The sequence below is a fragment of the Scyliorhinus canicula genome, chromosome 1 (assembly GCF_902713615.1).
Source record: "Scyliorhinus canicula chromosome 1, sScyCan1.1, whole genome shotgun sequence".
Lineage (NCBI taxonomy): Eukaryota > Metazoa > Chordata > Chondrichthyes > Carcharhiniformes > Scyliorhinidae > Scyliorhinus > Scyliorhinus canicula.
This window is the reverse complement of record NC_052146.1, coordinates 202,799,926-202,823,949: the sequence shown is the minus strand read 5'-3', so window position 1 is coordinate 202,823,949 and position 24,024 is coordinate 202,799,926. Positions and strand designations below refer to the sequence as shown.

General features: G+C 42.6%; 1 protein-coding gene across 2 annotated transcripts in view; it reads right to left on the bottom strand.

The window, feature by feature from the left end:
* Positions 1-1,338: 1,338 nt before the first annotated feature.
* crls1 (cardiolipin synthase 1) overlaps positions 1,339-24,024 on the bottom strand; it is a 64,763-nt gene continuing 42,077 nt past the window's right edge. For both annotated transcript variants that reach the window (XM_038806280.1, XM_038806272.1), the window contains 5 exons: positions 18,545-18,674; positions 13,300-13,385; positions 11,538-11,606; positions 5,632-5,723; positions 1,339-1,610 (listed from right to left, as the gene is read on the bottom strand). In XM_038806280.1, the coding sequence (XP_038662208.1) occupies positions 1,520-1,610; positions 5,632-5,723; positions 11,538-11,606; positions 13,300-13,385; positions 18,545-18,674 (468 nt within the window). In that variant the 3' untranslated portion in view covers positions 1,339-1,519. The remainder of the gene's footprint in view (positions 1,611-5,631; positions 5,724-11,537; positions 11,607-13,299; positions 13,386-18,544; positions 18,675-24,024) is intronic.

Below are 24,024 nucleotides of genomic sequence, written 5' to 3'. Positions count from 1 at the left end.
GGTCCCACGCTTAGTTCGTTCTTCTTGTCCAGCCCTCCTCTCTTCTGAACCAGCCCTTCTCTCTGGACCAGCATTTCGACCAGCTTTGCCAAGAAGACCTTGAACGAGAGAGAGAGAGAGGTTTGGGACAGCAGCCGCCAGTAAGTAAGTCTCACAACGATCGCTACCAGAGATAGACACTCCTGACCCCTTTTTAACCTATACCAACCTGACATCTGCAGACCAGAGCAGAGCAAGAGGCCTTGCCCCCTGATCCGGCAGTTCCTTCGAGATAAGTATTTGTTTATTTAGCGGTAGGAATAGTTTAATCCTCTTAGCGTGTGCATGGGTAGTTATTATAATTGTATTATAATAAACTCAGTTGTTTGAACTTACTAATTGGTGTATGATTTTATTGCTTTGAACTTCACCTTGAAACTTGTGGTGGTATCTTAACGATACCTGGCGACTCCAGAGCTAAGTAACGAAACAGAGCCATATTGAGTGTTAAGCACACTCACCCAGAACGAACAACACTATGAAGGTGCGTTTGTAAAAAAACTCGCCAGAATTCTGAGGAGGAAGCAACAGGTCACATATACTGCAATGTCCCAAAGCAATGAAATACTGAAAATGGAGAAAAACACAACACCGAAACAAGACAACTACCCATACAAGTTAAATGAGACATAAATTACACCCAGAATAAAGAAAAAAGTATTAAGAACAAAAAGAAACATGGAGTAACTACAACAGACTAGAACTAGAATACAAGGTGTTTCCGGTACAGGTTTGGAGGGCCGAAGGGCCTGTTCCTGTGCTGGATTGTTCTTTGAAAGACAGAGAAATAGAAGTACAACTCATTCAATCAACTCCTACCACTGACATTTGAGATTAGTTTATTTTCAGACACACAGCAGTCAAGCTCTATGCTGGACTTTCAGCTTGTATCCCTATGATTTTCCTGCTTTTTAAAATAAATGCGGAGAGGTGCAGGCTGGTGAGTACATAAACAGAAAACCCTGGCCTGGCTTGGCGCCTTAAAGCAAAGGCCGCATTAAAAGTGTGGAAATACCTCTGTGCGATGCACATTGTAAAGCTCGGCTCATAAAGGAATTTCACATCCTCTGACTTACCATGCGAGAAGCATCGCATAACATCTACTCTTTACATCAAGTGCAATGTCACATTATGCGAAAGCACACTGCTGTAATATGATTCTAAAAAGACAAAAGGAGCTCTGTATTTAAGAGCTTGAGTATAATGCATCAACTGGATGTCATGCAAATGATTGATGCACGATTTGCGTCTAAAATTAAATCCACGATATGAAGGCAAATAAAATATTAAAACCAAAAATGTAAGAAATCTATAATTTTTCACTTTATTATTAAATCAATAATGTTGTCGGAAAAAAATTCCACAGATATCTACATTATTTTAATCATTGTCTTTTCAGCAAAGAAATCAAGGTTCAGTTCCTCCTTTGCTTTGTTGCATTGTTTCTAGGCACCACTGGCCAATTTTGAACTATTTTGTTTTATTTCATCCGGTTTAAAACTTGCACGGTGTTTTTGCCGTGAATGTAATAGCTGTATGCAGATGCCGTTGTCGTCAACGCTGTAGCATACCTGAAACAACAAGATAATATGATAATCAGCTGGATATTGCACCATCAACATAATTAATCTAGAACCCAGGCCAGATAGATCTTTTAAAATAATAAAATGCATTTATATAGCATGTTTTACATGGTAAAAGTCCCCAAGTCCCACATCATAGGAGTATAATCAGACAAAAAACTGGCATCAAGTTAAAGGATATCAGGTATTAAAGGTATTAGGACATTAAGATCGGTGGCACAGTAGTTAGGACTGGTAGCATGGTGGTTAGCATCAATGCTTCACAGCTCCAGGGTCCCAGGTTCGATTCCCGGCTGGGTCACTGTCTGTGTGGAGTCTGCACGTCCTCTCTGTGTGTGCGTGGGTTTCCTCCGGGTGCTCCGGTTTCCTCCCACAGTCCAAAGATGTGCAGGTTAGGTGGATTGGCCATGCTAAATTGCCCGTAGTGCAAGGTTAATGGGGGGATTGTTGAGTTACAGGTATACGGGTTACGTGGGTTTAAGTAGGGTGATCATTGCTCGGCACAACATCGAGGGCCGAAGGGCCTGTTCTGTGCTGTATGTTCTATGTTCTATGTCTGCTGCCTCAGAGAGCCAGGGACCCAGGTTCAATTCCAGCCTTGGGTGACTGTGTTTGTACGTTCTCCCCTCTGGGTGCTCCGGTTTCCTCCCACAGTCCAAAGATGTACAGGTTAGTGGACTGGCCATGATAAATTGCCCTTACTGTCGAAAAGGTTAGGTAGGGTTACTGGGTTACGAGGATGGGGGGGGCTGTGTCTGGGTAGGGTGCTCTAACAGAGGGTCAGTGCAGAAGTGATAGGTTGAATGGCCTCCTTCTCTACTCTAGGAATTCTAAGATAGGTGATCAAAAGCTTGGTCAATGATACAGTTTTTGAGGAGTGTCTTAAAAGAGGAGAGAGAGAAAGAAATCGGTGAAGAGTCACTGAGCTTTAAGGGGTGGGGGAAGCTTCAGGGCCGAGACAGCTGAAGGTGAACAACTGGGTGAAGATAGTGAAAGATTCACAAGAAAACAGACATGGTGGAACACAAGGGTTCTTGGAGGCTGTAGGTGGTTACAAGGATAGGGTGAGAGAGGCTCTGGAGGGATATTTTTAACCAGGGCGACATTTGAAAACTGATGCTTAGCTGCACCAAAAGCCAATGTAGGTCAATGAACACATGGGGGGATGGATGTTACAGGGAGAAAAAGGAACAATGCATTATTTACTTAGCAACATTTCTATAGGGGAGCCCATTCAAGCTTGCACATACATGGATGAATGTATAAGTTACCGTTAAAGTGACAGTTAAATAATGTTTGTACTGAATATATTGTATTGAAGAGGCTAGCATGTCTGTGCAATACTGAGTGACAGCTGCACCGCTCCAAGTACCATCTTTTGGATGAGATGTTAACCTGTGGCCCCACCTGCCCCCTTGGATGGATGTAACAGAATATAAATTACCTCACTGGAGGAGCATTCCATTCCTCTCGAAATGAAGTCCTGTACTTCGTTTGCACTCTTAGAGACCTTATCAATTTGTTATCACATTCCTCTACCCCGTTTACTTTGTGCCAATAAAAATTTGCACTCAGTTAGTCCCTTTAATGCAGTAAATAATTCCAAGTTGCTTCACAGAAGCATCAAACAAAATCTGACACTGAATCACGTATGGAGCTATTAAAAGCTTGTTTAAAGATGCAGGATTTAACAATCGCCTTAAAAGGAGGGGAGAAAGAGAAATGCAGAGAGGTCGAGGGAGGAAATTCCAGAGCCGAAGGGCCTAGGCAGCTAATTAAGTGGCCTATATTTATTCCTTCTACCAAAATAACCTGCCTCATTTTGCTATACTGACATTCACTTGTTATTCAGTCCAATCTGAAAGCCTGATTTGTCTTCCTATAATCTGCTCCTGCCTTCCACCTTACTTGAGACATTTTGTGTCAGCAAATGGTGCTGCTGATTTTGCGTGGCCACTTCTAGCCATTTATTATCCAGTCATAAAGGTAGTAGTCCCACTTCAAGGTAGAATGTCATTTAAGTTAGAAAACTGCCTGAATGATGGCCAGGAACTCTTACAAATGGCTGTCACTTGCTGACATTTTGCATATTCTTTGCTCCTGACACAACAAAATTGCTTTTCAAAATATCAAACCATGAAGTAATTAAAATGAAACCATTAAAACATCAAAATAAAGTTGTAAGCACTGCACTCCCAGCAATCGCTCCCACTCAAACTATTTTATTAATTTAGTTTCTCTGTATACACAGCTTCCAACACTCCACTTCCTGACAAGGCTTGCTATTTTGTTCAACTAAGGGCAACAATGCTTAACTATTTGTTCTCTTTGATCCTTTCCATCTTTCAAGCTGTCTTCTTTTATTTTGAATACATTTGTAAATCTCACTGCATGGCACAAACTCCCATCAGTCAACCTTCCCCAGGTTTTTCCTTTTATTTTTGCTGACAAACACTCCATCTCATTCAGCCACATGAGGAACAATCCAAAGTTTGAAACTCATGCAGCAGGTTTGGAAGCACATCTCAAACGCTGCCTCAGTAGCCCTCAACTAGTCTAACACTGCACAGGAGTGAAATGGAATAAACTCCATTTGCCTGGATGAGTGCAGTTCCAACAACACTCAAGGAATTTGAGACCATCAAAAATAAAACAGCCCACTTGATTGGCACCCCACCCATCACTTTAAACATTCACTCCCTCCATCACAGGCACACATTGGCAGTGGTGTGTCCCATCTACAAAATGCACAACAGCAATTGACCAAAACTCCTCCAACAGCATCAACCTCTACCACCCAGAAGGACAACGCTAGCAGATGCATGTGAACACAACCACCAGTAAAGTCCCCCTCCAAGCCACACACCATCCTAAACTGGGTCAAAATCCAGGAAAGAATCCCCTAGCAGTACTGTGTGTATTCTTACACCACATAGATTGCAGCAGTAAAGGTCATGGTTCCCCATCCCCTTCTCGAGGGCAATGAGGAATAAGTAACACATGTTGGTCTTGCCAATAATGCTGACATCCCATAAATGAATTTTTAAAATCCTCCCATTAAAACCCATAATTTTTGCATCTAACGTTTGCGTTAGAGTGGCTCCAATATATGATGCATGGACATCCAGGAGTTACTACACAGAGTAATCAGAGTAATCCAGAGATTAGCATTAGAGATACTGTGCCAAGAATAGTTGGTATCGGCTTACAGTAGGACTTGTTTAAAGATTGGAAGTCTCCAAAATCAGCATCGAAGCAGCTTTGGCCCTTTACTGGAAAGATGAACAACCAATACCAGAGGAACGGGTTCACAAGGGCATCCAGTATTTTTTTAAAAAAGAGGTAAAATACCAGACCCATCTTCAGGCAAGGATGAGAAGGATGGAATAGTTACGGAATAAACATGGCATTACCTGCAAAGTAGATTATCCCCATTTAGATACAATGCCTTATACTGAAATAGTTCCCCTAGCTCTAAACAGCAATGAAGAAATCTCAAACAAAAGGAAACAATTTATCTGGTTCAGTGGATGACTGGCAGCATCTATTATGAAGAGACCAGTTTTCAACATGGTAGCAGTGTTAATAGAATATATTCACTGATAGGATGAATCCTATCCAGTACTAAATCCTGCTTAAAGTCCTTGCTACCCTCCACCTATTCCTTATTAATTATTTCAAAGTGTCTCTACTTGTCTGCAGACCCATCCACATTACCACCATACCCAAACCCTGAGCCTGCAGCCTCCACAGTGCTGTGCATCCTCTACCCTAGCACAGGTGGCACAATCTTCACCGCATTCTAAATTCTCTTCCTAAACCCTAATCTGTTGCCCATGTCTCTCCGCACCTCTAATACCCTCCTCGCAACTTTCACAGCAGCTCCAAACTTTCCCAGTTCCTACATGGTGTTTCTTTTAGAAAATGCCGTGGGATGTTCTGCTACAATAAAAGGAGGCCTATAAATACAAGCATTTCTTATTTTCATAACGTTTCCAGCAAATCTCACCATAACGCATGAAGGAACACGCTGTCCACATACTGAAAAACTGGGGCTGCCAGTGATGCAGCCACTAGAACAAGTTGAACTGCTGTGTTAACCTGCAACATAAATAATAGCCAACAAATTAAAATATTGCCAAATAAAATGTTAGATATAATGTAGCCACAGCTGATTTTCAGTTTCATTATATTACTAGTAATGTACAAACAAGACCGTGGTGCTGACTCAAGAGAAGCCAAATATGCCACAGGAAACAAAACAAAAAAATTCCTCCATGATAGAATCATCAAATATGTTGAAAGCGGACACTGACACAATACATACAATAAATATGTCAAGCCTCAAGTCCTTCAAATTCCATATCAATTGATGCTTTCAACATTTCAGCAAACTATATTTTTTTAAAATGTCTATTCACGGATAGATCTCAAACCATTTGGAAACCTCAAGCAATTAGAAACTACTTCTCGTAGACTTATTTTAAAAATTTTTTTAGAGTACCCAATTATTTTTTCCAATTAAGGGGCAATTTAGCGTGGCCAATCCACCTATCCTGCACATCTTTTTGGGTTGTGGGGGTGAAACCCACACAGACACGGGGAGAATGTGCAAACTCCTCACGGACAGTGACCCAGGGCCGGGATTTGAACCCGGGTCCTCAGCGCTGTAGGCAGCAATGCTAACCACTGTGCCACCGTGCTGCCCTTCTCGCAGACTTATTGATTGTTTTGCAATCCCACTTGCCCAAAACTTGCAGAAATTAAAAATCTACCGCTTAGTGTCTTAAATTAGAAACAGTGCATTTCAGACTATGCCCATGTATGGCAATGACAGCTGCCCATAGCGAGTAAAGAACTCCAAGTATCAAAATTCTCTCACTGGTTGAAATAATTAATCATAACGATTCATTGAAGGGTAAATCCCACAAGAAAGCAATTCATTACTTTGCTGATTGCATTTCTGAAATTTGTTCCTGGTACTGATTTTATTTCGGACCCAGTTAAATATAAACAAAATGCAAAACATAATAAACACAACCAATTATAATTCACCATCAAATCAAACTTACCCACCAAAGTCTCCATGGTCTTACCGATTCTGGCAAGATTTGTTGGGGTATATTGTTTCAATTTGAAATCCGAGTTTCAGTACCTGTTCTTCATTTTCTCAGCTGGGATCTGCTCTCCCTTTTATTTTTTTCTCTCATTTCTAATTACAAATTTGGTTTATTTCAAAAACACTCATAATTGTTTTTGAGATAATGTTAGATATGGTGTTATATCTTTTCTTTTTATTTCCACATATTTTGAAAGATCTTTTTCCACCTGAAAATTAGCCCGCATTAATTTGCTTCACAGAATTGTTATGCCACGGGAGGCTATTCGGCCCATCGTGTCTGCACCGGCTCGCCAAACGAACATTATGATTTAGAGCCATTCCCCTGCCTTTTCCCCGTCCGCCTGCACCTTGTTTCTATTCAAATAACCATCTAACGCCCTCTTGAATGCCTCGATTGAACACTTCCAGGCCATGCATTCCAGACCCCAGCCAATATAACAGGTTAAGGATGATTTAATTGAGGTGTTTTTATGATGCTTAAGGAATTGGACAGGGTAGATAGAGAGAAACTATTTCCTCTGGTGGGGAGTCCAGAACAAAAGGGAATAACCTTAAAATTAGAGACAGGCCATTCTACGGATGACGTCAGGAAGCACTCACCTCTTCACACAAAAGCAAGCAAAAATCTGGAACTCTCACCACCCCCCTAAAAAGAACTGTTGAATCTGAAGGTCAATTAACATTTTAAAACGGAGATTGATAATCATGGTATCAGGTAAGCGTTTTAAGGGTTAGGGTTCAATCAAGTCACCCCTCACTCTCCTAAACTCCGGTGGAAAAAAGGGCAGCCTGTCCAACCTTTCCTCATAAGACAAGCAGTTCATTCCAGGCATCCATCTAGTAAACCTCCTCTAAACTGCTCCCTAACCTTAACTCGCGTGAATGAATAGTGTTAAAATAGACTGAATGACAGAACAGGCTCAAGGAGTTGAACTCCTCTTCCTATTGCAAATCAGATACTTATATGCAGCATATACTAAAGTTAACTCTTTTCCTGTATGTTTGTTTTCAATAATGTGTGCTATTGTTACTGTAGCATTGAGTAACAACAGATCATACTTGCCAAGCTAGAAAACTCAGGTAAGCTGAGCTTCAAAACATAACTAGCTCAATTCGAAGACAGACCTGAAAATGAATCTATAACCAAGACCACTATTTTACAGTGACAAATTTCATTTCCATTTTCATTACATGGGATTCCAAGATTTTGATATTTTGGATTCTATATAAATGGAAATCCGAGGCTTGCCAATGATATGTTGAAAGAAAGGTTAAAATGGGCCATGATCTTGTTTACCTCAAGCTATCGGTACTCCAAATCCCCACCATTTTAGACAATTATAAAGTATACAGCGGAGATATAGACTATTAGGCTCATTTGAGCCCCCGCAAGCTCCCTAAAAGAGCTACCATGGTAGTTCTATGTAAAAAATAAAATCAGAGCTCTGTCATAACAAGAGTGAATTCCTCATCCTGCTCTTCCCTCTCTCGATTGTACAATAAATCTAAAATATACACAAGTCTGATTTAGCAGGAGCACATTTAGAAATTTCTGGAAGTGGGGATGTCAAGATTTATTTCCAAGGCTCAGTCTCCTGTAGCAATTCAACTTTAAATATTTTATGTTTTTTTTCCAGAATTGCAGGGCTATTATATTGTCCTTTCAAAAACCAAAATGCTACCATGAGACATTGTATTGTGACAATAAGTCTTGACTTTTGCAGCAGAAGGTAATAGATGATGAACATAACGCCACTATCAGATCTGATTAAGGTCATAATGGAACATATAATAGGAGAAGTGAACCCCGATTGGGCCCCTCGAGACTGCTTTGCCATTCAACATGATCATGGCTGATCTGTTTGTGTTTCAAGTTCTGCATTCCCATCTACCCCTGAGAACTTTTGGTTTCCTTGTCTAACAAGAAGCTATTTACCTCCGTCTTAAAATTTTTCAACACCTCACTTCCTGTCTATTTCAATCAAGCCACACCTCACTCTTCTAAACTCCAGTGGTAAAAAGCCCAGTCTGTCTAACCTTTCCACAGAAGACAACCCGCTCATTCCAGATATCAATCTAGTAAACCTCCTCTGGACTAATCCCAATGCATTTACATCCTTTCATAAATAAGGAAACCAAAACCGCACACAATATTCGAGATGTGGTCTCACAAATGCACTGTATAACTGAAGCATAACATCCTTACTTTTATGTTCAATTTCTCTCATAATAAAGTATAGTATTCTAGTAGCCGTCAAAACAACTTGCTGTTCTGGCATACTAATCTTTTGCGCCTCATTTAAGAGAGGCGGCATGGTGGCACAGTGGTTAGCACTGCTGCCTCACAGTGTCAGGGATACCGGTTCAATTCCAACCTCGGGCGACTGTCCGTGTGGTGTTTGCACATTCTCCTAATTTCTGCGTGGGTTTCCTCTGGGTACTCCAGTTTCCTCCCACAGGCCAAAGATGTGGTTAGGTGGATTGGTCATGCTAAATTGTCCCTGAGTGTCCAACGGTTAGGGAATTCCGTGAGGGAATGGGAATTTTGTGAGGGAATGGGGATTCTGTGAGGGAATGGGGATTCTGCAGTGACACGGTGGCACAGTAGTTAGCACTGCTGCCTCACAGCGCCAGGGACCCGGGTTAAATTCTGGCCTTGGGTTACTGCCGGAATTTGCATCTACTCACCTTGTCTGCATGCGTTTCCTCCGGGTGCTCCGGTTTCCTCCCACAGTCCAAAGTTGTGCAGGTTAGGTAGATTAGCCATGCTAAATTTTCCCTTAATGTTCGGCTGGGTTACGGGGATAGGGCGGGGGTGTGGGCCTAGGTAGCTTGCTCTTTCCAAGGGTAGGTGCAGACTTGATGTGCTGAATGGCCTCCTTCTACATCATTTTACAAATAAATTTAGAGAATCCAATTTTTTTTTCCAATTAAAGGGAAATTTAGCATGGCCATTTCATCTACGCTGCACATCTTTTTGGGTTGTGGGGGCGAGACCCACGCAGACAGGGGGAGAATGTGCAAACTCCACACGGACAGTGACCTGAAGCCGGGATCGAACCCAGGTCCTAGGTGCCGTGAAGCAGCAGTGCTAACCACTGTGCCACCCTGGCTCCTTTTACACTGTAGGAATTATATGATTGTAATTGGTCAGATCGTTGCCCACTCACTCAACTTATCTTTACACCTTATGTCCTCTTCACAACATCCTTTCCTACCTACGTTTGTGCCATCTGTAAAGTTAGCTACCATGCATTCACTCCCCTCATCTAAGTTACTGATAAAAATTCTAACCGTTGAGGCACCAACAGAGATCCCTGCGGAACTCAACTCATCATATGCTGCCAATCAGAAAAAGCCCCATTTATCCATACTCTGTTTTCTGACAGCCAGCCAATCTTCTATCCATATTAATATGTTACTCCCTACACCATGGGCTTTTATTTTCTGCAGTAACCTTTGGTGTGGCACCTTATGCGTCTACAGGCTCCCCTTTATCCACAACTCATATAACTACGTTAAAGAACTCCAATAAATTGTTTAAACATGATTTCCCATTCCCAAAACCATGCTAAGTCTTCTCAAGTTTTTCCAAGTGCCCAGCTAAAACCTCCATAATGATCCTTACCCATGAAAGATTTCATATTAACTGGCCTATAGTTTCCAATTTCTGTTCCCCTTCCTTCTTGAATAGTGATTATATTTGCTAATTTCCAGTCTGATGGAACCTTTCCAGAATCTGGTGAATTTTGTAAAATTTTACATCAATGCATCTACTCCCTCACTAGCCACTTCTTTTAAGACTCCAGGGCGAAGTCCATCAGGACTCGTCAGCCCGCAGCTCCATCACTTTGCTAAATACAGCTTCCCTAATGTTTGTAATTTCACCAAGTTCCCCTCCCTTCCACCTCTTGACTTACAGTTATTACTGGAATGTTTTTTGTATCCTCCATAGTGAAGAAACAAGCAAAATATTTGTTCATTTTATCCATCATTTCCTTATTATCCTCCATTGTCACTCTGTAGAGGACCAACACTCACTTTACTTACTCATTTTCTTTTTAAATACCTGTAAAATCTCTTTCACTTTTACATTTCTAGCTAGCTTCCTCTCATACTCATGACCTGCCACTCATTTTTACAGTTTCTTTGCTTTTTTCTCAAAGTTTCATGCTTTCCTTAACTTCATTAGTTAATCACAGATGGTGGGACCTCATTTTAAATTCTTTCTTTAATGCAGGAATATATTTATTCTGAGTATTCCAATATACCCCCTTAAATGTCTGCCACTGCTTCTCTATTGATGTATCCCTAGCCTAGGTGTCCCAATTCGCTACAGCTAGCTCAGCTATCTTGCCCACAGAGTTGCCCTTACTTAAGTTTAAAATACTAGTCTTAGGCCTCTTTACCCTTTCAAACTGGATTGGGATCTCACACATTTTAAAAAATTCGGTGAGCATCGCCATATGGGCCTGCTTTTATTGTCCCTCCCTAATTGTTCTTGAAAGGAGTTTATTTCAGAGGACATTTTAAGAGTCAACCATACTGCTGAGGATCTGGAGTCACACGTAGGGCAGACCAGGTAAGTACAGCAGATTTCCTTCCCTAAAGGACATTAGTGAACCAGATGGGGTATTTCAACAATCAACAATGGTTTTATGCTCATCATTTGACGTTTAATTCCAGATTTTTCTGGACTAAAGCAAAGGCTTCCATTCCATGCCTCAAGGGTGGCGTGGAGTGCTCAGTTGTTGAATGGAAAAGGGATCAATTAATTGGCAAATACATCTTACCTTGCTGATAAACGTCGGTTTTAATTGAGCCGTAGCATAGCACGGGTTGAAATATTTGCTGAGAGTCCTCTGTGAGAGATGAATGTAGTTATCTGGTTGTACATAACCAATTTTACAGAACACTATGCAAAAGCTTGCACATACATGTAAAGAAAGGGTGAAAGGGGTAGAAAAGCATTTCATTTTTGTGTCCACACTAATTAGAGAACATGCAACTCAATGGGAATATGAGAGATCAAAGCAAAGTTTCATATTAATATCATAGCCAAGTTCCTGTAATATAATATCACTTGAGACACCAAAATCACAGGTTGGCGTCAATTCAGTGGAGTCATCCCATTCCCTTTCAGTGAAGGAAAAAAAATCCTGCAAATGCTCCCACCATTCTAGTGGCAATTTCTCCCTAGTCAGGACTCACCCCAAAGGGTTCTTGTTTACCTCAGACATGGTTTGCAAGGATGGAATTCAGGTCATTCACACTGGCAAAAACAAGTTAGATTTCATATAAATCCTCCCTTTGACACTACCTCACAAATAAGGTATCAAAGAAATTGAGCGCAATGTACCGGCCGTGTTGCGCCCGAAAGAGCGCACCTGGTAGATGCCGGGAGATCCCTCTTCTGTGGATGTACCGGGCCCGCCTCGCGGGATTTAGCACGATCTCACAAGGCGTCACTTTCTGAATCCCACCCATTGTGGGCAGGATCACTATTTTGCAAATCTGCAAATTAGAGAGAGACAGTCTTGTTCTAATATGCTGTCCCATGATCTACCCGAGCCATTGGGATCTAATCCCTTCGCCTAGGAGATACTGGACGAGCGCCATTCAGTGCTGGACTCCACGAATGGGGAACAGATGGAATGGCACTTATGGGGGTCTCCCAGAACATCGGAGATCTCCAGTTGCTTGCCCTCTGGGCAGGATGGCACCCTGGTACTGTTGTTTGCCACCTGGGCACTGCCACCGGGCACCTGGGCATTGCCAGGCTGGAACCTTGGCAGTGCCACCTGGGTGGCAGCCTGGCTCTGCCAAGGTGCCCTGGTGGCATTTCTCCCATGAGGAGATCGGGCCCAGGAGTGCCGTGCACGGGTACAGTGGGTGTTGGGGGCCCCAAGGACCCCCTTATAGGTGAGTTGAGGCTTTGGGGGGGGGGGGGGGGGGGGGGGGGTCGCTTAGGGGTGTCAAGATGATTTCCTCCTGCACTCCACAGTTGAGAAAATGGTACTAAGTGTAGCCTCGGTGGTGCGTTCCCCGCTGAAGCCTATAGAATCAGGATCCTAGTAGATTCCCTGCGAGCGCCGGGAAACAGCTGGCTAAACACACTCGTTACGGGACTCTGATCCCATTCAGTTAGATCGCACCCATTATTTCAAACATCAGTATGGTTCAGATAATGGAGCGTAAAGAGCCTTTATCTTCAGTAATAAATTAATGTGAAAAGCATTTGATGGTTGACAGCTCACAAAAAAATTGAGTTCAAAGCAAAATAAGTGGCTCAGCATGAACACATAAGATAGAGATATGGAACATAAAACAAAAGCACCATGATAAGCAAGCCACCATGGGAGAATGAGAAAACGAGAAAGAAGACGCAAGAAAGAAAGTGAGAGCGAGCTGGTTGGAGAGGGTGCGAATATGAGTCGGGGTGTGTGGGAGCAAGCAGGAAGTCAGAGGGAAAGACGGCATGGTTAAAATGAGATAAACGGAAGACAGAGAGAAAGAAGGCAAGGTTAAAATGAGATAAACAACTTTGCTACTTACTGGTGGTGGAACCGTTCGGTATCTAATATAGAAACCAGCTGCAATCAAAGTGACATCTCGCAAAAGGACCGTAGCAGTAAGAGGAGCTGCAAAACAGAGGGATTATAATGGGTATGAGTTAGAGTTTTGTGGGAAGAGATGAGAGTGCATCCCACAATTCTGAAGCATTACTCCAGTTACAAAGTGGTCATTGAAATAAATTTCCCTACCAGGATGCCTGAAGGATGTGATCGTTCAAATTTTACCATTCACTAGAGACTCAAAATACATGTTCCAATATCATCCCTGATGCTGCAAACTTACTGTAAATGATACCCTAACATTTTTACATACAAGATTTTCTGTAATCACAGTAAATAAGCTGATCAACATACCCACCGAGGGCTGAAATTTACAAATACTACTCAGAACAGCAGAATATGCAGAGAAAGGGAAGACATGAAGAGCATCTAATATTGAGAAATGGAAAGTAAAGCATTGGCGGTGGATGTTAGAGTATTAAGTTTTAAACAGAATAGAATCATAGAATCTTTATAATGCAGAAGGAGGCTATTTGGTCCATTGGGCCTGCACTGGCTCTCTGAAAGAGCATTATACCCAGTTTCACTCCCCTCCCTTATCCCTGTAACCTTGCACATTCTCTCTTTTCAGATAGCAACCCAATTCTAGTCTGAATATCCCAATCGAACCTGCCTCCACCACCCTCTGAGGAGGTTCATTGCAGGCACCAACCACCTTCTGGGTGAAGAAAATCTTTTCTCGCAGCACTTTTACTCCTTTTGCCAATTTTGAATTTGTCGCTCTAGTTCTTGATGGTTTCTTAAGTGGGAACAATTTCTTTACTCTGTCCGAACCCTTCACGATCTTTTTTTTTCCCCAATTAAAGGGTAATTTAGCATGGCCTATAACCCTACCCTGTGCATCTTCGGGTTGTGGGGGTGAAACCTAGGCAGACACGGGGAGAATGTGCAAACTCCACACGGACAGTGACCCGGGGCCTCGATCAAACCCAGTCCTCGGTGATGTGAGGTAGCTGTGCTAACCACTGCGCCACCGTGCCGCCCCCATCCTTCAGGATCTTGAATACCTCTATCAAGTCTCTTCTCAGCCTTCTTGTCCCAACCTCTCCAATCTATCCTCATAACTATAATCTTTTATCCCTGGAATCATTCTTGAAGTTCCTCTGTACTCTCTCCAACGCTTTCACATCCTTCAAGTATAGTTGAGATGAACATGAGTATTTATGCAAAGCAAGGTAGGTTCTTCAAAGGATACACAGGTTAATAGTTGTTTTGAATGTAAATAACGACAATTTTTATTCATATGGTGCCTTTAACATAATAAAAATGTCCGAAGGTACTTTACACACAACATTAAGCACCAAGTCATATAAGTAGATATTAGGAGAGGTGACCAAAAGCTTTGTTAAAGAGATAGATTGTAAGGTACATCTTAAAAGGAGGAAAGAGAGGTAGCGAGGAGTGATGGAAAGGAATTTCAGAGTTTAGTGCGTAAGGCACTGCTGCAAGTGGTGGATCAATTAAAATCAGAGATGCTGAAAGTCAGAATTAGAGGAGCTCAGATATCTCAGAGGAGTGTGCAGCTGGAAGAGATTAGAGATAAGGAGGGGTGAGGTCATGGAGGGATTTGAAAATAGGGTTGAAAATTTTAAAATTGAGGCGTTGCTTAACTGGATGCCAGTCCAATCAGCAAAGTTTTAGATTATCTCAACTTTACAGCGGGTAGAATGTGGAAGGTCAGCGAAGAGTGCTTCGGAACAGTCGACTGCAGGTAACAAAACAAGAGTTTCGGCAGCAGACCAGCTGAGCAGGGTCAGCATCGGATGAGGTTACAGAGGGGTCAAATAGGCGGTTTTAATGATGCCGGAGATATGCAGTCAGAAACTCGACTCTGCTTCAGAAGTGACATGAAGGCTGCAAACAGTCTGGTCCAGCCTCAGACAGTTGCCAGAGAGCGGGAGTTAGTAACTCGCTGTGTGATTCTGCAGGTACCAGAAACACATGTTTGTACTGAACATGATAAAAGCAAAGCAGCCAAGAGATTGAGCTAACTAACGTTTTCTGTCTTCCACATTCAGTCACTAAAGCTTCAGGATATTGCATTATAATTTGTTACAGACACCCACCAGTATTTGTCGTCTATGATGTCTGAGTAAACCAGCTTGTTTTGTGAAATAAAAGAAAACGCATGAAGAAAAGCATTAGTTCTGTAAGGGAATGATCAGTGAAGGGCGTAAACGGAAGCAATAAAACCAGAATCAATGCGATTCCCTTGGGTTTCACCACTGTCAGAACAGAATAGTAAAATAATAGCTTCCCAGACAAGTTAATTGAAAACACTAGCAAACAGCCATAATTTCAGCCCCAAGAACCTATTGAAGCGAGAAGATAACTGACAAAAATCATGCAAAATAAGAAAATTCAGCTATGCTTCCAGAAGTGTTGATTGCATGGCTTAAGGTAGCAAAATGCCAATACAACTACTGCCAAAAAAGTGACAATTCAAGCAGTTTTGAGACGGTTGACTCGACTCATTCTTGGGCTTATCTTTTGAGGAAAGGTTGAACAGGTTGGGCCTCTACTCATTGGAATTTAGAAGAATGAGAGGCAATCTCATTAAAATATACAAGATCCTGACTGGACTTGCTAGAGTGTATACCAGGAGGATGTTTCCACTTGTGGGGGAAGACTAGAACTAGAGGACACAGTTCATGAATAAGACCTCTCAAGATAGAGAGGAGAAACATTTGCTCTCAGAGGATTGTTAGTATGTGGAATTATTTTCCTCAGAAAGCAGTAGAAATTTATTCAACAGTTATGGACAGATGTTTGAGAGATAAGGGTGTCAAGGGATATTGGGGGGGGGGGGGGGGGGGGGGGGGGGGGGGGGTGCAGACAACCAGGCAAGTTGAGACCACAAGCAGATCGGCCATGATTGTATTGAATGGCGGAGCAGGGTCGTAAGGGTGAATGGACTACTCCAGTTTCTAGGTCCAAGTCCTACAATTAAATCCTTTCAACATATGCTCTCATCTGCTAACCGTGCTAATCATCACTCATATTGCTGATTCGAAGCTGAGACTATCTGGAGAATTAGTACTTAGCAACATCATCCAAATCGGATATGGCATTTTGTGGAGTTCTGTGCTGTAAGCCTTCACCTTTACTGTTCAACTAAAACCCAACTGTGCTGGAAAAATAACAGCATCGACTAAATAACAGCGAGGACAATTTTCTGAATGAGCTTTTGGCTGGACATTCTCACTGTCATCAAACCATATTCTAACATGAAAAGGTTATGAAAAGTGTTTTCCAGCTTTAAAACAAGGAGAGTACAAAGTTTCCTGGGATAAAGCTTTTAAAGTTACTGGCATTTTTGCAAGCTTTCAAAATTAAGTTCTGATTTAAAAGAAACATCTAATAGTTTAACTTATCTAAGTATAAAAACATCTAACATCCTGGGTCAAGCATTTATTTATTTTTTAAATTTAGAGTATCCCAATTCATTTTTTACGATTGAGGGGCAATTTAGCATGGCCAATTCATCTATCCTGCACATCTTTGGGTTATGAGGGCGAAACCCACGCAAACACGGGGAGAATGTGCAAACTCCACACGGAAAGTGATCCAGAGCTGGCATCGAACCTAGGACCTCGGCGCCGTGAGGCAGCAGTGCTAACCACTGTACCATCATGCTGCCCTGGGACAAGCATTTCAGAACAGAAGTACATGGAATTTGTACATACAGCATATCAATTCAGGACTGTTAAGAGTATTTCAGCTTCCTGAATGCTATGCACGTTAGCGTAAGAACCAGAAATTGGTGACACAGTGTGAATTTGAACAACTTGACTCTAAATGGCTCGTTATGCCTTAAAATATAATAGTGGTCTAATTTGGAAGTACTTTGTGAATATGGGTTTTTAAGTTTCTAGGGCCAAAGTTTTCCAACCCCACCCATCCCACAGCAGGGTAGGTGAACAATTGAAATCATGGTTCACATTGGTGGAACTGGAAGATCCCGCCTGCGTGAAGGGATGGAAAATTCCAGCCTAGATCTCAGCCCTACTTGGAAGATTTCCTCTATTTAGCCCGAATGTCCATGACAGGCTGAATGAAAAGGCGAGATAGATGCCATATCAACTGTGATGTCTGGTTCCAATGGGACTGAGTCAAATCAACCAAAGTTCTGACGAAGTGCATTTGCACAGCGGCACATGGATTTCAAGGAGTCGGGTTGAAGCTGAAAGGTGATACGGAATTAATTGTTGATCAAAATGCGACAAGGACTTTGGAATACTGCTTCGGAATGCACCCTTAGAACAGGGTCATCCTCTTTAGCCTGGTATCTATTTCTGGATCTCCAGTTACAATAGTGTAGCAGTGACATCAAGCGACATTGTAGGAGGTACTGTCCTTCAGATGAGACAACAGGTGTATGGAAACAGTTCCACACCACTATTTGAAGTTTTACAGGGAGTTTCACCCCACGACCTCTACCACCTAGAAGGACTGAGGCAGCAGTAGTATGGGAATGACACCACTTGTAAGTTCCCCTCCGAGGCACACACCATCCTGACTTGGAACTATATCGTATTTCTTTTACTGTCTCTGGGTCAAAACCTGGAATGCTCTTGCCAACAGCACCCATTTCGAATGAACTACAAAAGTTTAAGGTGGCAACTCACCCACCACAAGGACAATTAGGGATGGGTAATAAATGCTGGCCTAGCCAGGGACACTCACATCCCAAGAAAGAACTCAAAAAACAGGAAGCATGACTCCACGGTGGCGCAGTGGTTAGCATTGCTGCCTCACAGCGCCAAGGTCCCAGGTTCGATCCCGGCTCTGGGACACTGTCCGTGTGGAGTTTGCACATTCTCCCTGTGTTTGCGTGGGTTTCGCCCCCACTACCCAAAGATGCGCAGGGTAGGTGGATTAGACAAGCTATATTGCCCCTTAATTGGAAAAAAATGAATTGGGTACACTAAATTTATAAAACAAAACAGATAAGGTTCTACACAAATGCAAGTTATTTTTCTTTACTTGGAAACTAGCTTCAACTAATTCTTCTAGCTCTACAATCTCAAAGCTAATAATACAAAATGCAATGAATTGATGGAGTCTATTCCATTCGCAGGTATAAACAGACAAAATCTGAGGCCTCTCGCATTCTTTTTTCTGAACTCTATCCTGGAAGGGTGAGCAGAAAGTGGACAGAATACCTGGAATGAGTTCAGCACAGGTCAGACTGACGTATAGGACGCTGATCAGAATCTTATCTGCCAATGGATCCAGGGCACTCCCCAAAGCAGATTTCTGATTAGCCCAGTTTCGTGCAATGTACCCATCCAACTGCAAAATATAAAGAAAAAAAGTCCGTTAGGCTAGCATTCATTGTCCATCCCTGAGGGCATTTAAAAGACAACCACATTGCTATGCGATGGCATGTAGGCCGGACAAGATAAAGTAACAGACTTCCTTCCCTAAAGGATATTCGCGAACCGATGGGTTTTAACGACAATTGACAATGGGTTTCACGGTCATCATTAGACTTTTAATTCCAGATTTTTATTGATTTCAAATTCTATCATCTGCCTGGCTGGATTCAAACTCAGGTCCCCAGAGCCTGGGACTCTGGATTACTAGTCCACTGCCTCCCTACTGTGGCTCAGTGAAGAGCACATTCACCTTTAAATCATTGAGCCCAAGTTCCACTTCAGAAACTTGAGCACAAAATCAAGGTTGACAATCAATGTTTATAACGAGGGAAATTCAGTCCCTTTCAGGTGAGACGTTAAATTGTCAAGTTGAGGTGAAATATATACTTTGAAGAGCACAGGAATCCCCCCGAGCAGCCTGCCCAATATTTTCCCTTCAAACAACATCAATAAGACAAATTATCCGGTTATCGTTTCATTACGGTTTATGGTTCTTCGCTGCATGCACGCTGATGGCTTTACCTGCTAAACTGGTCACTACACTTCAAAAACTCTTTAAAGCTTTGGGACATCCTGAGGTGCTGCATGGTGCTATAAAAATGAAAGGCATCTCTTTTATGATGAGAAAATATCAGCCATGATTGAATGGCGGAGCCGACTCGATGGGCTGAGTGGCCTAATTCTGCTCCTATGTCTTATGGTCTTACTTGTGAAAATTAACCCAAATCAGATGTGACAAACCAAATTGGTCTAGTAAGTTTGCAAAGAACAGAATACACTTTCCTATGAGCAGTAATAACAAAAATCATTACAAAACATAATGCACAAAAGGTAAGGAAATAGGTCATGGAGCCAATCGATTCTTTTAGTGGCTTTTCCGTAGCAGTGACAGAAGATCCAATACAAAGAACAAAGAAAAGTACAGCACAGGAACAGGTCCTTCGGCCCTCCAAATCTGAACCCACCATGCTGCCGTCTAACCTAAAACCTCCTACACTTCCGGGGTCCGTATCCCTCTATTAGGGGAGCACAGTAGCATAGTGGTTAGCACAATTGCTTCACAGCTCCAGGGTCCAAGGTTCGATTCCCGGCTTGGGTCACTGTCTGTGCGGAGTCTGCACGTCCAAAGATGTGCAGGTTAGGTGGATTGGCCATGCTAAATTGCCCTTAGTGTCCAAATTTGCCCTTAGAGTTGGGTGGGGTTATTGGGTTATGAGGATAGGGTGGAGGTATGCACTTGGGTAGGATGCTCTTTCCAAGAGCCGGTGCAGACTCGATGGGCCGAATGGCCTCCTTCTGCACTGTAAATTCTATGTTTCTATTCCCATCCTATTCATGTATTTGACTCCTATTTGATGACTTTTAGGATCTACAACGAACAGAGGTGAAAAGTAAACAGAACAGGTACTTCATTTTGAAAACAACTTTCCTCTTTGCCATTTAGGAATTCACTTAGTTTGTTGATATATTTTTTTAAACTTTGTTCCTCCAGTAACACCATTAAGAAGCCAAAAGTTTCAGTTGATTTTTCTTTTGAATGAAATGAAAATGAAATGAAAATCGCTTATTGTCACAAGTAGGCCTCAATGAAGTTACTGTGAAAAGCCCCTAGTCGCCACATTCCGGCGCCTGTCCAGGGAGGCTGTTACGGGAATTGAACCGTGCTGCTGGCCTGCTTTCAAAGCCAGTGATTTAGCCCTGTGCTAAACAGCTTTAAAGTAGCAGATAATCAAACAAGGACTTGGATCCACTGAGCTTAGTCAGCAGCTGTCGGTAGCAAATTCAGTACACCAATACCTTGCAAAGACAGCCCTGTCACAATGATTTCTAAAAGGGGCCAGTGTTGACTCCCACATTCAAAATCCCATCCCCCGCACCCCACAACAACTGTACAATTCACATAGGTTCTCTTCCCCCAAATTCCTCTCCTCTTCCCCACCACCAGTAATGCTCTCATCTTCCTGCTTCCCTTTTCCCATCACACCTCATGACTCCCAGAAATTCTTCTTTACTCTCGAGCTTCCCTCATTCATCACCCCAAAAGTGCTGGCTCTAGGCTTTGCTCTCCCTACATCCTTCTTTCCATCTCCAGCCCCTCAGTTCCGCTATAGCTTCACATATCTAGGCTCCAGATGCACCAGCAACCTGACACTTGATGCCGAAATCAATCTACCCTCCTCCCCAAAAGCCACACTTGCACAGCTCTGACAGCAACCAAAAGCTGCAACTGTTACATCCAAGCTGAGTAAGTGTGAAACAACAGCAACCTGACTGAAAACACCAACAGCAAGTCTACCCAGCCTGTGCCCTTAGCACACTTCTCTGCAGTAGTGAGACAAGGCCAAATGAGCAGTTTCCACCATCACTGTTCAGACATATGGTAGAACATGGTCACCGACTGAGAATCCTGGAGCTTGCTAATTCCATAAGCATACCCTCATTGCTAATCCAACAACGCCTGAGCTGTCTCAGCCATGTTCCTTGGATGGATGCAGGCCTTATGCCCAAAGATCTTCAGTATGGCGAATTGCATACTGGGTCATGGCTTTGCGGATGTCTATACCTGTTACAATTACACCTGCAAGCAAGATATGGAGAGGCCAGACATTGACTGACAACTGGAAGTCAGTCGCTGATGAGCCATTAAATAAGCTGACCTAGATTTTGCCCAGTGAGGGCGAGATCCAGATCACAATGTCTCGCAAGACTCCGATAAATCTGGCGATGCGTTTTGAGCATTGCGAATCACACCAGAGGCCTCTCGTGAGATTCAACGGCCTCGTCCCAACACCAAGTTGGGTGCAGCGAGGGCGTTAAATCATACCCAAGGTCGGTCAATGAATTAAAGGAGGAAATCAGAGAAGCTTTAGATGAAATGTGTCAATGATCCATAAATACTGGAAAACACAGCTAAGTTTGGTAAATTATCCAACATTCAAAACAAGGAGCCAGCTAAATCCCTGAAAATTGTCAATTATTCTAACATCGGTAATTGTAAAAGATTTAGGATGTTCAGCAAGATGCTGTAAATGAGTATTTAAAGAACACTGGTGTCCGGGGAATTGCCAAACATGGCTTTGCAAGTAATAAAAACAGAAAATGCTGGATAAACTCAGCAGGTCTGGAAACATCTGCGGAGAGGGAAACAGAGCTAAAGTTGAGAGTCCATAAGACTTGTCCTCAATCATGCAGATGCAAAACATTAACTGTTTTTCTCTCCACAGATGCTTCCAGACCTGCTGACTTTTTTTCCTGCATTTACTGTTTTTGTTTAAAATTTCCAGCATCTGCACTATTTTGCTTTTATTTGTTGGCTTTACAAGTAATGGTCCACACCTTTCAAAGTTAATGAACTCTTTGAGGTAGCTAATATAAAATGTAGTTTACCTGCACTTTCACTTGATTTTACTCTGGAGTGGCCAGGCTCTAATTTTATTACGTCTCCTTGATATAAGTCCCCTCACTAGATGAAATAGTTTCTCCAATGAATCTTTTTTCTCTCTATTTTAAATACCGAGTAGATCACTCCTCAACCTTCTAAAGGCAAGATCAGGAACGTATTCTCAGGATTTAATTATTATAGTCCTGGTATCGTTCCACTGAATCTGCACCCTACCTCCTCTTGGATGCCAGGATCCCATCAAAGCCAGAACAATCTCCCTCCAAGGGCCCTTCCCAATTAACTGTGAGGGAAGCCGTCTGGACTTCACCCAGATGCCTTCCCCCCCCCCCCCCCCCCCCCCCCCAATATTCCAGCTGTGCAAGGTTTCCTGTGGATTGGAACCTGCAGAACCCAGATAGAACTGGGTTATCTCCGGGGACAAAAAGAACATTGAAACAATCGGTGGCAGGACAGACTTCCCGGCACCAGTGGAAGCTAAAACAAAGGCAGGCCAACATTTACATAGGGCCCGCCCAACGATCAGGGAACGACCCCGTTATTGGAGAGAATCGATACAAACGATTGGGACATGGCCCAATTAATTGGGACCAAGTCCAGGGTCCGCCCAGAAGGGCGCGAAACCCTGGGGGCTATAAAACAGATTCCCCAAGGTCAGTTCTTGAGAACTCTTACTTTCTCCATCTTCACCTTGGCATTTGGCTCTCAGCGACGAGAGGCCCGCCAAGCACCAGCCAAGTAAGTCTAAGGTTAACGCACACTACGAGATAGGTGCTCCTAGCTACTATTCTATACCAGTTCGAAGCCAGCAGTATCAGAACCCGACAACGGCCATTGTTCCTCTGACTGAGTGGGCCACTCGAAGCTAAGTATAGGCTTTTGGTAGTAGTTGTAGTTTAGCGAGTAGAGTTTATGCATGAGTAATAATTGACTGTGTGTGTAAATAAATGTGCATTGATTTCAAACTTACTAACTGGTGTATCAAGTCATTGATCAGTATTCGGTTTGAACCTTGTGGTGGTATCAGAAAGATACCTGGCGACTCTTGAGCAAAGGTAATTAAAACAGAGCAAATTAAGGGAACGCATAACGAGCAACACAGCACAACAGAGACCACGAACTGTGTACTACCATGAAGATCAGAACCAAAGTCTCAAGGACATAATGGTACGGGTACAAAGGAATGAAGAAAAAATACTGGAAAAGTGAAATAGGAAGAAACTGCAGGAAACACACAGCAAGTCAGGCTATATCAGAAAAATGAGCTTAACATTTTCAGGTCAGGACAATTTTGATAAAAATTTATGCTCTAAACATTTACCTATCATTTCTTTCCTGATGCTCCCTGCCACATATTTGCAGAATTTTTCATTTTTTGCTGAATACATTTCATAACTTTAACCATAGGTTTTCAAATATATTTTCTACACTGCTTATAGCTCGATGGTTCTAATAATTCAACTTTCTTGTGGGTTAGTTTTCCTGTCAGTGGACTTGCAAACAGCTTGGATAGATCTCTCATTTATATATCACATTCTTGGTAATGGAATGTGCTTTCTTAGAGCTATCCCTGGTTGGTACAAACTCCTAAAAACACTTTATCACTGCTGCCTGTATCTTTTCATAATGGCACAGGAATTTCAGAAGCCCACCCTCCTCCCCAAAAGACACACTTGCACAGCTCTGACAGCAACCTTAATTCCAAGCACATCTGGTTACCATCTTTCCAATGACCCAATGTAAAGCTATTTCTTTGTTAGCACTGCTGCCTCAGTGCCATGGATCTGGGTTCGATCCCAGCCCTGGGTCACTGTCTGGAGTTTGCACATTCTCCCCGTATATGCGTGGGTCTCACACCCACAAC